General features: G+C 37.3%; 1 protein-coding gene across 1 annotated transcript in view; it reads right to left on the bottom strand.

Moving 5' to 3' along the window:
• Nucleotides 1-1,690: 1,690 nt before the first annotated feature.
• Styx (serine/threonine/tyrosine interacting protein) overlaps nt 1,691-17,358 on the bottom strand; it is a 37,257-nt gene continuing 21,589 nt past the window's right edge. Inside the window, exons 6-11 of the mRNA XM_004649189.2 lie at nt 17,255-17,291; nt 14,645-14,684; nt 14,511-14,561; nt 12,002-12,074; nt 7,377-7,470; nt 1,691-5,307 (exon numbers count right to left, since the gene is read on the bottom strand). Of these exons, the coding sequence (XP_004649246.2) occupies nt 5,234-5,307; nt 7,377-7,470; nt 12,002-12,074; nt 14,511-14,561; nt 14,645-14,684; nt 17,255-17,291 (369 nt within the window). The 3' untranslated portion in view covers nt 1,691-5,233. The remainder of the gene's footprint in view (nt 5,308-7,376; nt 7,471-12,001; nt 12,075-14,510; nt 14,562-14,644; nt 14,685-17,254; nt 17,292-17,358) is intronic.

The raw sequence follows: 17,358 nt of genomic DNA, 5'->3' as shown, positions 1-17,358 counted from the left end.
TTATGTGGGTATTGGGGAATTGAGCCTGGGTTCTTAGGCTTTATAGTTAAGGATTTTAACTGCTGAACCATCTCTCCTGCAGTCCTCTGTGTGTGTTTTGTTTTTTAAATGTTTTTTTATCATTTATTTATTTATTACATACACAGGGAGAGAGAATGGGCATACCAAGGTCTCTAGCCACTGCAAACGAACTCCAAATGCATGTGCCACAATGTGCATCGGGCTAATGTGGGACCTGGAGAATCAAGCCTGGGTCCTTAGGCTTCTCAGGCGAGTGCCTTAACCGCTAAACCATCTCTCCAGCCCTGTTTGTTTTTTTGAGGTAGGGTCTTGCTATAGCCCAGTCTCCTGGAATTCACTATGTAGTCTCAGGGTCGCCTCGAACTCTAGGCGATCCTCCTACCTCTGCTTCTCAAGTGCTGGGATTAAGGGTGTGTGCCACCTTTGCCCGGCCATATATGCTTTTTGTATTACTTAACTGGATTTTATATTTCTCTCCAGTCAGCTAAAGTTGTCTTCCAAAACAAATAAAAGAAATCCATTAATAGTGAAGAGTGGACTATGTATCTCTAGACAGACTGTATGAATGAGCTGATCTCTCTCTAGTGAAAATGACAACATTAATTCTGTCTTTACATAATCCTGTAACTTTGGCTTGGCTAAAGTAGCAGTAGGTAAATTCAGGTGGCAGCACATACCTTTAATCCCAGCACTCCAGAGGCAGAGTGAAGGAGGATTACTGTGAGTTCAAGGCCAGCCTGGAACTATAGGGTGATTTCTAAGTTGACCTGGCCCAGAGTAAAGCCCTACATAAGGAGGGAAAAAAAAAAAAAAAAAAAGGAATGGAATGAGTTTATAAGAGTTCTTCCTTCCTATTCAATTGGAACAGTTTGAAAATAATTAGCAGTTCAGTTTTGGTAAAATTCAGAAAGCAAGTACTCTGATCCCAGGCTTTTCTTCTTGAAGATTTTCTTACTGAATTAGTGTTTTTTTTTTTTTTTTATTAGGGTATTCAGGTTTTCACATCCTCATGTTTCAATGAGTTAAGTCATATGTGTCCAGAAATTTGACTTTTCCTTCTAGGCTTTCCTACTCACTAGTTGTACAGTACCCTACCATGAAAAAGCAAGCCCATGTTAAATAAACCTATAATAAAAGCATGTCTTCAGCTGGAGAGATGGCCTAGCGTTTAAGGCGCTTGCCTGCAAAGCCAAAGGACCTCGGTTCGATTCCCCAGAACCCACATAAGCCAGATGCACAAAGAGACGCATGCTTCTGGAGTTCATTTGCAGTGGCTGGAAGCCCTGGCATGCCTATTCTCTCCTTACCTCCTCCCTCCTTCTCCCTCTTTCCCTCTGTCAAATAAACAAAACTATTTTTAAAAAGCATGTCTTACTACTAAGTATAGGCTGTCTATAAGGTTGGAGTGTCAGTAAATCCCTCTTAGTTGTGTTCTAAGGTCTTTTCTTAAATCCTGCCTATAGGAAACAGCATTCTAGAAAACAAGTATATGTAACAGTGATTTGACTGAGGAGCAGTCTCAGTACTGACTGTTCATTCACCCTTCTTAATCTGGGCTACTTTTACCCAGAAGATAAGTAGAGACATTTTGAGACATAAGCAGTATGAATGAGCTTTTCAATCTTTTTTGAGGTATAATGGCACAACTGTTTTAATACAACCACCAATCTTCACAAAATAACTTTTAATACTTTGTGCCTGGTAGCAGCATCTTGCACTGTGACATTCCTATACATACATGAGCATTTTATCCAAGTACAAATGTTAAAAGCAAGAGTAACGTAACCAATTGCCTATACAAAGGTAAATAGACACTGTACGTTATTTTTCTTCTTGAATCATTTTTGCTGCATAGTAAATTGCAATTACATGTCAGTATTATGTTACTGATTCATAGAATACCCTTTGAACTGTGAGGTATGGCAACTCCCTGTGAGAGAGCTTAACATGTAAACCTCAAATTTTTGAGTGATTTTTTTTTTTTTTTTTAGCTGCCATGGATGGGAAAGACAAAGAAAATCTAGCACTCAAGACCCTAGAACCTTATTTCTCTAAAAAAAAAAAAAATAATAATTAATAAACAGGATCCAGGCATGGTGGCACAGGCCTTTAATCCCAGCACTCAGGAGGCAGAGGTAGGAGGATCACTGTGAGTTTGAGGCCACCCTGAGATTACATAGTAAATTCCAGGTCAGCCTGAACTAGAGTGAAACCCTACCTAAAAAAATAAAAAATAAAGTAATTCTAAGCTATCATTTCTTTACTGGAGTGTTCTTTAACAGACAAAAATAATGTAAATACTGAAATGAAGCTATGTTTGTTATGGAATTGCGGATTAAAACAATTACTTTAAAAAAAATCCGCCAGGTAACTGCTCATTTACTTTACACCAAGTTGAGATCCTAATACACACATCTCAACTTTATAATTCAAGGTTGTAATTAATGGTTTCTGATTCACTTGAATTACCATGGTAATTAGATAGGAGCCTTATATTTTCTTACAAAGGACATGCTTAACATTTTGATACATTACTTCTAAACACATATTAAGCACAAAATCCCCCTAAAATGAACAGTCTGCTCTAGAAGTTAGGTGGTTAAAAGTTGGTATCAAAAGCTATCACACTTTTACCATTTCCACCATAAGATAAATTCAAATCAACGAAGTTAACTATTGTCTATACATCTAACAGATCTGAAGTTAAAATGAACCAATTAGCTAAAATTGGATTAATACTGCCATTCCATCTTGAATATTTTCAGTATGTTTCATACTTTCAAAGTGGACAGTAATGAGGTTCCCTGTTTTAACACAATATCACTTTAGGTTTTGTATCTAGATTTCATACTTATGTTAAAACTGGGTGATTTCCCATGCCATTCAAATCCTATAGAAAATAAATCATGATTGGTCATGTTTATCACAACTATCACAAAACATTACTGGAAATAAGAGTCACAGAAATGGAGCCAACTAGAGTAAATAGGAAGAACTACTTCAACAGAAAGTAAACAGATCCAAGGAGAAACAAACTTGTGATAATAGACCTTGTGTTTTGTCCACAGCAGTAGTGTACTCAAAATGATGGCAGTCCCTAGTGTGAGACTGTCTTCAGTGTCTAGAGCTGGGTAGGCACTTTAAGTGAGAACCTAAAAATGATAGTGATTAGAAAAAGTGGAAAATTACCAGTTACAAATTGCTATCAATAACCTACTCTGTATTTTTGGTCAGAACATTACTGAGAATATGTATTTTTATGAAACTAACAAAAAACCCACAAATAATTTCAGGTCAGCCTGAGCTACAGTGAAACCTTGCCTCCAAAAAAAAAAAAGAGTCTCATATTTAAATTTTTTAATTTTCCTTTATGATTATTATTTTAAGCAGAATTTCTGCTTAAAGAAGTATCATAATGTAAGAGCTCTTTGCTGACCTGTCTGATAGTGATGTGTATATATAGGAAAGCTGTGCTATCTGGTTCTTTACCAGCTAGAACTTTTGAATGCTCAATGCAATCTTGACTCCACTAAACCACAACACCAATGTCCTAATCATACAACTAAGTACTGGCTAACAATGGGATTTACATTGCTGTATTTAGGGTAAGATAGGAAAAGGGATGGGAAATCAGAAGAGGACTACCACATGAGCCAACAAGAATCAACTCTTAATACTCATTTTTACTCTCCCAGTACGCCAGGTCGAAGAGCTTTTCCTGTACTTTGCATCATAAGGAGGAAAGCAAAGCAAGTAACATGATGTAACAAGTTACTTTGCATAGTGCCTTTTGGTAATAAGGAAATATATGGATATCATTCCCATCAGTAAAAGCTCGAGAGAGGACTGAGAAAAGTAAGGAGTTATGTTTGTGCTCCCCTAAAGTCATCAATACAAAAAGTTAAAAACACTCTCCTGTCTTCCCTCATATCATACTTAAAATAGTAAAAATGTTTTTCTTACAACTTATATATATATATATGTGTGTATATAAATAAAAACATGGAAAACTAAAGACCCATAAAGTGACTTTGCTAATGCAAATTATGGGGGAAATTTGGATTAAAGAACTGATTGAAATGATAAAGCTACCCACACATTGTTTTCTCAATAAATGCATCTTCAAACAACAGCTTCTATCTAAGCTGTAACAACCTCACAGAATCATGAAGACAAAAGAAGTATATGTTCCATATTCCAAATATCTTAGTAATGTTTCTTAAAGCCTCACACATTCACTTTAAACTAAACTTATGGTTAAAAAAACAAAACAAACTACAGAGAAAAATGTTAACTTGTTGGTGTTCTATATACTAATTTACAGGTCATGAGGATTTAATTCATTTATTAACAATGCAAGGCACTTTTCTTTTGTGGGGGACTTCATTTTGGGAAAAAAATAGTGCTACACTGGTTATCTATTTAGAATCATTTTGGACTAATGCTAAAAAGGACCAGGCAATTCCGAAAGCAACATATTTGTGTTACAAAAAAAAAAGTTGAGAAATATAGCACTGTCCTTACTTTAAGCATTTAGTACTACCAAGTACAGCCATTTTCTCTGATCATTAAACTTTTTTCTCTTATAAATTAAGAAGCATTAATTGGATTAGTTGGACTTAGTAAAATTAGGAGAGTTGGCTAATGTCATGATTTAAAGATATTAAGGGCCAGTAAGTTTTAAAAAATGGTAATTAAGTTACTAAATCATACTAAAATGTAGCAGAGTCCTATGTTTCTGTAAGAGGCTCCATCATAAAACTGAACTGTAAAGTTGTTTTTAAAATGTAATTAATATACAGAACACAAGATGAAATTTTAGCAAACCTTAGGAAATTCTTTTGTTATAAATTACCCAAAATTTATAAACAAATCCCCCCTAACTTGCATTTTGTTTAATAGCTTTATATCATACAAATAAATTTCAAGTATGAAAAGTGCATTATTGCAATAATACCTCTTTGCAAGTCCAAAATTCTTGGTTTATAATAAAACTGTAAATTTTTTTTAAAGTCAAACCATCAGTGCTGTCTATTGTAGAAGTCCAACAACATCTTCTTACAATGTTGCCCAACAAGTTGTACAGAAACGTCTGGAAGCAACATGTGATTGAAAAGAAACTACTTGTTTTTCTTGCCATTTTCATTAATATCTCTAGGATTTTTCTCCTTTCCAAAAAGAAATTCACACCCTCTGTAATATTCCTTCTAGGTCAGCCATTCTGTGCAGTTGCTACTTGCATATTTCCAAAATCATCTTCTTCTTCATGTGTTCTTTTCAAACTTCCTAAAAGTTAGAGTAAATATAAAGTTAGAGTAAATATAAAATAAAGTGAGACTTTATGTATAATCTCCTAGTAGAATATTGCTGCTAGTAGAAATGTTTTCATAAACTAATACTATTTATGGAGTAGTTTTGAGTTTCTTTCCCTGAATAACATTTTAATCTTCACGACATGATATACATAACAATATATCTATTTTATTCTGAGTCATTTCTTATTATTATATTATGTATAATGAACAGAAATTTTTGTTTTTGCAACTTATTCATTTATTTATTAGAGGGAAAGAGAGTGAGTGAGAATGGTCACACCACGGCCTCTAGCCACTGCAAACGAACTCCAGACACATGCACCACCATGTGCATCTGGCTTACGTGAAACCTGGAGATTCAAAACTGAGTCCTTAGGCTTCACAGGCAACCCCCTTAACCGCTAAACCATCTATCCAGCCCAAGAGTATTTTTTGTTGTTGTTCATTTGTTTGTTTTTCAAAAAAGGGTTTCACTCTAGTCCAGGCTGACCTGGAATTCACTATTTATGCCTCAAACTCATGGTGATCCTCCTACCTCTGCTTCCCAACTGCTGGCCCTGTTAATATTTTTATGAAAATAACTCTGGTGGGCTGGAGAGATGGCTTAGCGGTTAAGCGCTTGCCTGTGAAGCCTAAGGACCCCGGTTCGAGGCTCGGTTCCCCAGGTCCCACGTTAGCCAGATGCACAAGGGGGCGCACGTGTCTGGAGTTCGTTTGCAGAAGCTGGAAGCCCTGGCGCGCCCATTCTCTCTCTCTCCCTCTACCTGTCTTTCTCTCTGTGTCTGTCGCTCTCAAATAAATAAATAAATAATTTTAAAAAATATTTAAAAAAAAATAACTCTGGCCAGGTGTGGTGGCATATGCTTTCAACTCCAGCACTGGGGAGGTAGAGGTAGGAGGATTGCCATTATTAATTCAAGGCCACCCTGAGACAACATAAAGATTCCATGTCAGCCTGGGCTAGAGGGAAACCCTACCTCAAAAAGGAAAAAAAATAAAAATAAGTCCGGGGCTGGGGAGGTGGCTCAATGGTTAAAGGCCTGTGATGACAAAGCACAAACTTGTTGCCCACATAAGGCCAAATGCACAAAATGGAGCACGTGTCTGGAGTTTGTTTACAATGGCACAAAACTCTAGCTTATCTATTCTCTTTCTCTGCTTGCAAATACATAATAAAATAAGTCTGGCCAAAATGTACAGAAAACAGACCCTACAGGATTCAGATAGAGGTCACAAAAGGAAAGAAGAGTTAAGGACAACTATGAAGTTGAACCTGAGGGATAAATGTTTAATCTATCACTTTCAACAGTGAAAAACTAGCGAATTATGGACTATGTATTTCACCACTTGTGTTAAGAGGCTACAGATCTTCTTCCTTCAGTCTTCCAATGTTGAGATTATAAACATTATGTCTCCATAGCCAGCAGCCATCTTTTATTTTTAATAGAATCAGTTTATCCAGACTGCTCTTATCTTACTCTTTAAAATATTTTATTTATTAATTTGAGAAAAGGAGAGACACTGGGCACAACAGGGCCTCCAGCCACTGAAAAAGAACTCCAGATGCATGTACCATTTTGTGCAGTTGGCTTACATGGGTCCTGGAGAAGTGAACCGGCATCCTTTGGCTTTGCAGGCAAATGCCTTAATCACTGAGCCATATTTTCAGGGCCCTCCACTGTTTAATATTTTATTTATTTATTTGAAATAAAATAGAGAGAATGGGCTTTATTTATTTATTTTGGTTTTTTGAGGTAGGTTTCTCACTCTAGCCCAAGCTGACCTGGAATTCACTATGGAGTCTCAGGGCAGCCTCGAACTTACAGCAATCCTCGTACCTCTGCTTCCCGAGGGCTGGGATTAACGGCATGCACCACCATCCCCAGCTTTTTATTTTAATCTTTATGAAACACCTATATTATTTGAGACTGAAAATTAAACCAAGTAGGTATCTTCAACGAATAATCTGATTGACTAAGCAGAGCAGTATATACTCAGCAGAAGCACACAACATACATCACAAATCTTCAGAAAACTTACCTGTGGTACCAGGATGAACAGATAAGGACCTTTCCAATTGGAGTGGCGACATCATCTGTATTGTTAATTTTGCTAAGTAGATGGCTTCATATTCCTGAAAATGATTTCAATTAGGTTAGATATATTTATATTCTTAGGCATTCAAACAGTGATTTATAGATACAGTATTAGTATTACTAGTTTACAATGAAAGGGCTGGCACCATATTGTTGTAAAGTCAATGAAGGCATAATATTCTTTGAGTAACTGCCAATATATGGTACCTATTAATCAAGTCATTCCAATAACCCACTGACAATGTTTCCTCTGCCACTAAGGCATCAAGTATAGTGATCTCTAACACTTTTTCCAACAAGGCAAAGAGGAAAAAAACAAAAACCCAAAAACTTAAATTAGAAATCACATTAATGGTTCTAAGAATAAAATGAATAAAATTTAGTAAAAACTATGCTTTGCCGTTATAAAATCAGAACAAATAATTTGGTATATGAAAGTACAGGTTTTTTTGGGCTGGAGGGAACGAAGGAAGGAAGGAAGGAAGAAAGGAAGGGAGGGAGGGAGGGAGGGAGGGAGGGAGAGAGGAAGGAAAGGCTGGAAGGATGGCTTAGCAGTTAAGGCATTTGCCTACAAAGCCAAAGGACCCAGTTCGATTCCCCAGGACCCACATTAGCCAGATGCACAAGGTGGCGCATGCATCTGGAGTTCGTTTGCAATGGCTGGAGGCTCTGGTACGTCCTCTCTCTCTCTCCTCCCTCTCCCTCCCTCTTTGTTAAATAAATAAATAAAATTTTTAATTAAAAAAAGGAAGTACAGGGTTTTTTTTCCCCCTTGATTCATTAAAAATAGTAATCTTCTTTAATTCCTGTACTCAGGAAGCAGAGGTAGGAGGATCGCCATAAGTTCAAGGCCACCCTGAGACTACATAGTGAATTCCAGGTCAGCCCTGGGCTAGAGCAAGACCCTACCTTGAAAAAACAAACAAACAACTACCCAATAATCCTTGCTTCCAGTTAAGGTGAAAGAATAAAGGTATTTCTATTCTTTCCCCTTTCTGAAAGATATGTGATGAATCAGGACACCTGACATAGGAGACAAATGAAGGAAAGTACAGAATCAAGCAGGTTAACATAATGTTCCCTTCACAAAGAAGGGAAATTAAGGACTTCAGGGATTTGGGCAAATATTTGTTTTCTTGATCTGGTTAATGGTTATAAGAGTTTTTATTCATATTTTTTTCTATTTTTAATGTTAATACTATATTTCACAGTAAATTTTAAAAACTGGGTCTAAACTAATTTAAATACAAAAGATGCCTATCTGATGCAGAATATGTTCAAGTCATAGTATTATTCCAAAATTGGTGGCAGATTTAGAAGAGATTCAACAAGTATTAAGTGCTAAAGCAAGAAGAGTGAGCAGGATAACGAAGGAGCAGGGCTCGTGAAGGAAGATGTGCACACCCACCCTCTTCCCCACATGCCATTTTTGAGAGAATCAAGCTCTAAGATTGGCAAAGAGGAAGAGAAACTGAGTTCCATGTAACCAAGCATCTGCTGATCTTGGTCAGCTAAAAGTAAAAAGCTGGCCCAATAATTCCAAGGCCTGGTAAGACAAGAAAATCATGAGGCACTTTTAATTAGCAAACTCATTTTGGACTACCCAGTCTATAAAGAACTGGAAGAAATAAATGTGGTTTTTGAAGCCATCTAACCTATCGTAGTTTGCTGTGGCTGCCCAAGCTGCAATGGCATTTCTGAAATGGGTTCAAAGAAGAGATAAGACTTATCATGAAGGAATATAACAGAAGGAGACAACATAATCAAGCTCAAAGAAATAGAATACAAAAAAAAAAAAACCACACAAATAATGAATAATGATAACAATGGAGAAAACACCATACTATGTAACAAGCAAAACAACCATTTCTATCTTTCTCTTGGATTGTTTCAAGGAGCAGATAATGACTATTCTGCTTCCTACCTGAGAAAATAAAACTTCCTCTTATGCTTCCAGCTACTGCTTCATTTCTGTTTTCCCCTTCAAGGTAAAGTTCCCAGAATTTTTTATTCTTACTGCACAAATTTCTTTTTTCCCTATTTAAAAAATTGTATTTATCTTCTCCAATCCACATATACTTTGTCAAGGACACTGACACTGAAAACCTCAAGTTCTTTGACACACTGGATCACTCCTTTCTTTTTCATTCTTTACCCAAAATCTCTGAAACCAGACCATCTTGATTTTCTTCCTACCTCACTGGCCATTCCTTATCAACCAAATTCCTTTGCTAACACATCACCCCAACATCTATATGAGTGCATGAGTGTTGCTTTTGTATTTGTATGTATCAATTCCCCTGGATCCATGTAAGGCACATACACACACACAGTGGCTCATGCTTCTGGAGCTAGTTTGCAGCAACTAAAGGCACTGGCAAGCCCATTTTCTCTCTCAAATAAATAAAATAAACTATTTGGGGCGGGCAGTGTACCTGTTGGGGCCAAAGGGATGAATCAGTGGTTTAGGCATTTATCTACAATGCCTAACATCTCTAGTTCAATTCCCCAGTACCCACTTAAAGCCAGATGCACAAAGTGTTTGTTTCCGAAGAATTTGGCACACCCATTCTCTCTCTGCTTGCAAACAAACAAGTCAGATGCACACCCATTCTCTCTCTTTCTCTCTCTCATAAAAATATTTTTAACACAACAATCAATCAATCGACATAATAAATATAAATACATTAACCATGGGAAAAGAGTTCCAAACAGTCAAAGTAAAGCAAATTGAAGCCACAGGAATTGTCACTTTTACCACGGCAATGATCAAAAAAGTATACAAGGGCTGTAGAGATGGTACAGCTGTTAAAGGAACTTGCTTGTAAAGTCTGAAAGCCTGTCAGCCCGAGTTCACTTCCCATATACTCACAAAAGCCAGATGTACAAACTAGTTCATGTGTCTGGAATTTGTCTGCAGTGACAGGAAGTACTGGCACACCCATACTTACTCTTTCTTTCTGCCTCTTTCTTTCAAATAAGTAAAAATAAAACAGCATACAAGTATTAGAGGCTATTGGTAAAAACAGGCACTGACATTCCTGGTGGCATAATTTATTTCCTCCTTTTTTGATATTAGGTAGTGTCTATCAAATTTCAAATATGCTATAACTCAGTAACTGCTCTTCAATTACCTTTCAAATATACTCACATAAGCACAGATATCAGAGTATTTTTCTAATGCTGATTATAGTTATGAAAGGCTCATGAGTAAGGAATTAATTATATAACATTGTGATACACTTAACAGTTAATACTCTGCTTAACAGCAATATGTTCTGAGAAATGTGTGTTTAGGTAATTCCACTGTGTGAGCATCAATGTACTTACACATCGAGAAGGTATAACCTATTATACACATAAACTATATATATGGTTTAGCCTAACACTCAGGGCCATGATAAACAAAATAGGACTAAATTAAGGACAAGCAAAACTGCAAACAAGAGATAACACAAGATGTGTGAGGCTTTAATATGATATCAATTCTATTTTATAGTAAGCTGTGGTAGGAAGGTTTGTATCAGCATCATCACAAACACAAGAGTAACAAGATATTCTAGACTGTTATTACAACTATAAGGTCCTGATGCTAAAGAGTACTGTCAACTCTATTACAGTCTTATGGAATCCTTACTGTATGTGACCCATTATTTATTTATTATTATTTTATTGTTGATGTTGTTTTTCTAGGTAGGATCTCACTGTAATCTCAGGGTAGCCTTGAACTCATGGCAATCCTCCTACCTCTGCCTCCCAAGTGTGTGGATTAAAGGCGTTCACCACTACACCCAGCTGAATTTCAATTTTTAAACCATAAGTACACATTGTTCTTTTAAATACAAAAATGTGCTTAAAATGAATGTTTTTTTCTTTTTGGTTTTCTGAGGTAGAGTCTTCCCTAGTTCAGGTTGACCTGGAATTCACTATGTCATCTCAGGGTGGCCTTGAACTCATGATGATCCTCCTATCCTGCCTCCCAAGTACTGGGATTAAAGACATGTGGCACTGTGCAAGGCTAAAAAAATAAGGCCAAAAAAAAAAAAAAAAAAAGCACAAGTGCTAGGCTCAACAAAATTTGAAGCATAGAAAAAATAAAATATACAGAATAGGGAAGACTGATATATTTAATACAAGGTCTCATTCATTCTCAGGCTATCCTGGAATAACTCACTAAGTAGTCCAGACTGGCCTCAACTTCAATCAACAATCCTTCTGCCTCAGCCTAGTGCTAGAACTATAGGCAGAAGTCACCAGGATTGTTAAAAAAATATTTTTGAACAGAGAGACAAACTCTGATTATGGAGTATTAAGTGTTTACAAAGCAAATCCCAAAACCAAGCTATATGGACAAAACATTTTAACTATCCCACATTTTGACTGTCTTAAAAGAGAATGAACAAGCCGGGCGTGGTGGCGCACGCCTTTAATCCCAGCACTCGGGAGGCAGAGGTAGGAGGATTGCCATGAGTTCAAGGCCACCCTGAGACTACAGTTAATTCCAGGTCAGCCTGGACCAGAGTGAAAAAAAAAAGAAACAAAAAGAGAATGAACAGAGAAATTTGTTACCTGAAGTTGGTGGACAAATCCAGCATTAGGATTAATACAAAATCTTCTTTCTTGGACATAAGTAAATGCATCTCTGAAATAAATAAAGGAAGTTATTGCAATGGCACTATCTCATGAATTAGTCTAAAAATCTTTTTTGGACAATATACCTAAAGTAGCAACAAACCTGAGGGTATATAGTTCAGTGGCAGAATGTTTGCCTACCAAATGCAATGTCCTGGGATCAATCCCTAATACTATAAATTTAAAAAAAAAAAAAAAACCACCTACAAAGAATGAGTACCAGTAGAAAGAGATCAGGCAGAATAAAACAGTCTCTCTGCTAACCAACTGTCTGTTCTAGGAGAATTTGCTCAACGTTTATAAAGTTTATTCTTTTCAATGGCAAGACAAGATATTATAACACTTTTTTTTTTCATGATTACTGTGAAGATAGAGACAAGTGTAAAACATTTTGGCCAGGTGTGGTGGTGTATGCCTTTAATCCCAGCACTCAGGAGGCAGAGATACAAGGATGAGTTCAAAGCCAGTCTAAGACTACAGAATGAATTCTAGGTCAGCCTGCAGTAGAGACCCTATCTCAAAAAAAAAAAAAAAAAAAAAGTGTAAAATATTTTGTACAAGTAGTGCATTTGTCATACAATACAAGCTAAAAGATTAAATGAGAAGTAATTCCCTTGATTTGTTAAGGCTAAAATAAAATGCAATTGCCTAGAACCTCACAGGAAAGAATTAAGGAATTTATCTTCACTATTAATATTAATGACAAGATTTCAAATAATAAAGATGGTAACTGTTAAGTACATTGTGGTATTTGATTTTAAAGTGTCACTCATAGCTTCATGTGTTTGTGATTAAGCCTTTTACTTGATCCCCAGCTAGTGGCAATTTGGGAGGTAGAGCCTTACTGCAGGAGGTTTGTCACTAAGGTTAGACCTTGACCTTCAAGTCCAGTACTGAGTGTTCTTCTACCTGTGTGTGTGTGTGTGTGTGTGTGTGTATGTATGTATGTGTGTGTGTATATATATATACATATACGTATATACATACATACATACATATATATATATGTTAGAGCTTCCAGCCCATGCCCATCTCTTCCTTGAAATGATGAAGGTTTTGCTTGCAAATGTAAGCTAAAATAAACCCATTCTTCCCATACACTGCTTTTGGTCAGTGTCATCTCCAGTAATGAGAAGCTAACTGCAACATTCATCAATGCACATTAAATCATATTTAAGAATTGATATGTTTTTAAATATTTACTTATTGGGGGGGAAGAGACAAAGAGAAAGAGAATGGGTGCACCAGCGCCTTCAGCCACCGCAAATAAACTCCAAACAGATGCGCCCCCTTGTGCATCTGGCTTATGTGGGTCCTAGGGAATCTAACAGTGGTCCTTAGGCTTCACAGGCAAACGCCTTAACCATTAAGCCATTTCCCCAGGCCAAGAACTGATTTTTTAATCAAACTTCTTTTTGTTTTGAGGTAAGGTTTTACCCTAGCCCAGGCTGGCCTGGAATTCATTATGTGTTCTCAGGCTGACCTTGAACTCATTATGTGCTCTCAGGCTGACCTTGAACTCATGGCAATCCTCCTACATCTGCCTACCATGTGCTGGGATTAAAGATGTGCACCCAGAGCTGGGTGTGGTGACTTATGCCTTTAATCCCAGCACTCAGGAGACAGGTAGGTGGATCACTGTGAGTTCAAGGCCACCTGAGACTACAGAGTGAATTCTAGCTCAGCCTGGGCTAGAGTGAAACCCTACCTTGGAGAAAAAAAAAAAAAGCTATGTAATCATAAGCCTGGCTTAATCAAACTTCTTTATTTGGGACTGAAATAGAATAGTTAATAAAGACAGAACTTCCAACTTTTCCGAAGAAGGTAAATACTGTACCCTGGTTTGGTCTGTTTTAGGTCAAGAAGTTTATATTATTTCACCTCTTTAAAAATCTACATACCATGTTTATAACAGACAATTGTTACTAAGACATCCTGAATTAAAAACATATGCTACACACCTAGATAATTTTCATTTAATTATTAAAAAATATTTGAATTTTATTTATTTGAGGGGTAGAAGATGCAGATAAAGTGTAGGGATAGAGAATGGATATGCCAAGACCTCCAGCCACTGCAAACAAACTCCAGATGCATACTGAACTTACAAGTATACTTTAACACACCCATTATATATTAACCTTTTAAGTTAACATTTTAAAAACTGGAACTATCCAATTCCCTATTGTCAAATAAATAATTCTCTAGTTTTGCCTAATCAATTATGACAAAATGAACAAAAATGTTATATTAGGGTCTCACTCTAGCCCAGGCTGACCCGGAATTCACTATGGCCTTGAATTCAAGGCAATCCTCCTACCTTTGCCTCCCGAGTGCTGGGATTAAAGAAAGGTGTGAGCCACCATGCCCGGCATCCAAGCCATTTCTATTAAGCTACATTTTAATGAGATTTAAACCGTTGCTAAGTTTCAGTGTATTTTCTTACCTGTATTTCATCCCAAATGTTTCCATAATGTATGCAATAACAAAGGCAGCACTGAAGACAGAGAAAACATTTTTTTATAAAACACAACTCATTAATTTATTCTCACGAGAAAAAGATTAAGTTTAGCTTCATACCTTCTGGAGATACCTGCATTTCCATGGATAAGAACTTTTCCTGAAAAAATGAGTTATTTATTAGAAAAACACTTGAATCCATAAATGAAATATATTGAAATTTTATCAAACCAAAGCAAGCCTTTCCTTATACATTATATGCATACTGGCTATTAATTTATAAATATGCTATAATTATATAGATAATTGTGGTGGTTTGAATCAGCTGTCCCCATAAACTCATGTGTTTTGAATGCTTCATCACCAACTCGTAGAAATTTGTAAGATGGAGGCTTGCATGAGATGTGTTGTTCGGGGCAGGCTCTGGAATGTTATAGCCCAGACTACCCCTTGCCAAAGCCCAGTGCACTCTCCTGCTGCTATTTTCTACCTGCTGTGGCAAGAAGTGATGTCCAGCACTATGACCAGCCTTTTCCTGCTATCATGGAGTTTCCCCTCAAGATATACCCTTTCCTTGTATCAGCTGCTTTTGGTCAGGTATTTAGTACCCCCAACATGAAGGCAACTACAAGACACTGTAATGTGGTGGTTTGAATCAGACATTCCCCTATAAGCTCATGTATCCTGAATGCTTGACCCCCAGCTAGTGGCAATTTGGGAGGTGCTGCTTTGCTGGAGGAGGCCTGTTGTTGGGGGCAGATCTTGAGGTTTAATAGTCCCATTTTCTCTTGCAACTATTTTCCACCTGCTGTGGTCAGAGATCATGATGTCCAGCCTCTGCTCTAACCATCTTTTGCCATGATGAAACTTGCTCTTGAGGCTGTAAGCCAAAATAAACACTTTGTTCCCATAAGCTATTTTTTCTTGGACATTATGTTCCAGTATGGTAGTCTGAACTAACATCCCCCAATTGGAGGCTTTGTTTAAAACTTTCTAAGGAAAAGACAACAAAAAAGTTTGTTGGAACTGAGCTACTGATATAAGGGTTGGCTGCATGTACTTGGCTAAAGATACAGTACTGAAAAGTTTAAGATATGAAATTAAAAAGAATTACTGACACTGAGACTGGTTGATTAAACTCAACAGCATTACATTGAAATGATAAAAAGGATGCCTGATGGGCTGGAGAGATGGCTTAGTACTTAAGGTAGTAGGATTGCAGTAAGTTGGAGGCCAACCTGGGACTACAGAGTGAGTTCCAGGTCAGCCTGGGCTACAGTGAGATCCTACCTTGAATAAAGAAATGACTGTTTTGGGCTAGAGACTGCATCTCAGTTCAGTGGCAACTGTTTGAGAAATCACCACCATTGGGCCAGCTGTTCTGCACTGGGACAGCAGGAAGAATGCTGAAGGAATTGTGCTGTTCATCAAAGTCAGCTTTAGTTTCCCCACCCCCAATAGCAAGTTTGATAGCCCACAAGGTGCTACAAAAGTATAGCAAATGCAGGAAAGAGAAGGTCACTGATTTGCAGCATCACTTTTTTGGAGATAGCCTCTAGGTGATGTGAAGCTGAGTCAGTCCCTTAACAGAGGCCACAAGGGACTGCCATAAGGATGAATTGTGAATTACACTGGGTTTTGGAGATGCCTGGACTATGCAATGGCTACCAAGGAGAGATACTGGTTCAGGATGGATTTTACCTGGGCTGTGAGCAGCGCAGCTAGAGAGCCTCAGATGTTGTCACTGTTCTATATGCTGAACATGGAGGGGAAGAATTTTTTTTGAGGTAGGGCTCACTCTACCCAGGCTTGAATTCACTATGTATTTCTCAGGGTGGCTTCAAATTCACAGCAATCCTCCTACCTCAGCTTCCTGAGTACTGGGATTAAAGGAGTGTGCCACCATGCCTGCCTATAGGAATCAAATCCCGACCATCAGGCTCTGCAACAAAGTGCTTTATCCGCTGAGCTCTCTCTCTAGCCCTGAATGCATTTTTCATGATGAGAAGGTCATGAGTTTATGGGAGCCAGGAACATAGAGTACCTCAGTTAGTGGCAATTTGGGAGATGGAATCTTCCTGGAGGAGATGTGTTGCAGGGTTGGGGTGCTATAGTGTAGTTTCCTCCTTGTCAGAGCACAGCTCACTCTCTTATTTATTATTGTTATTTTATTGTTTTTTTGAGGTCAGGTCTCACTCTGGTCCAGGCTGAGCTGAATGAAATTCACTGTGTAGCCTCAAGGTGGCCTTGAACTTAACTCATGGCAATCCTCCTACCTCTACCTCCCAAGTGCTGGGATTAAAGGCATACACCACCACACCTAGCTTCAGCTCACTCTCTTGCTGCTATTTTCCACATGCTGAGGTGGAAGTGATATCTAGCCTTTTCCTCGTGTTAGTTTTTCCTTGCATTCCCCACAGACTGTGAGCCACAATAAACCCTATGTTCCCATCAGTCACTTTTGGTTGGGTATATTATCAAAGCAATGTGAAGGTAACTACAACAATAATACAACATATTTTTAAAGAAATTTAAAGGTCACAGAGAATTAGAAAATAGTTAATGGAAAGATTTTTAAAAAGCCTAACCAAATAAAACATGTAGTTGGGAGAATATAAATTTTGGAATTATCTGTGATATGTAACTACAATTTCCATATTCTACATTTAAACAAATATCAACTAAAGATTACTGCCATTAACTCCTATAAATAATAGAAATACTATTTACCTCCATTTTGTAAGCTTCCATCAATAAATTCTTTAGTCTGAAGGCAAAAGACAATGTGTTATAGTAAAACACATAGATTAACAAGAACATATAATCAAAATGAA

Source organism: Jaculus jaculus, chromosome 7 (assembly GCF_020740685.1).
Source record: "Jaculus jaculus isolate mJacJac1 chromosome 7, mJacJac1.mat.Y.cur, whole genome shotgun sequence".
Lineage (NCBI taxonomy): Eukaryota > Metazoa > Chordata > Mammalia > Rodentia > Dipodidae > Jaculus > Jaculus jaculus.
The sequence above is the reverse complement of the archived record's forward strand: the minus strand, read 5'-3'. Positions and strand labels throughout refer to the sequence as shown.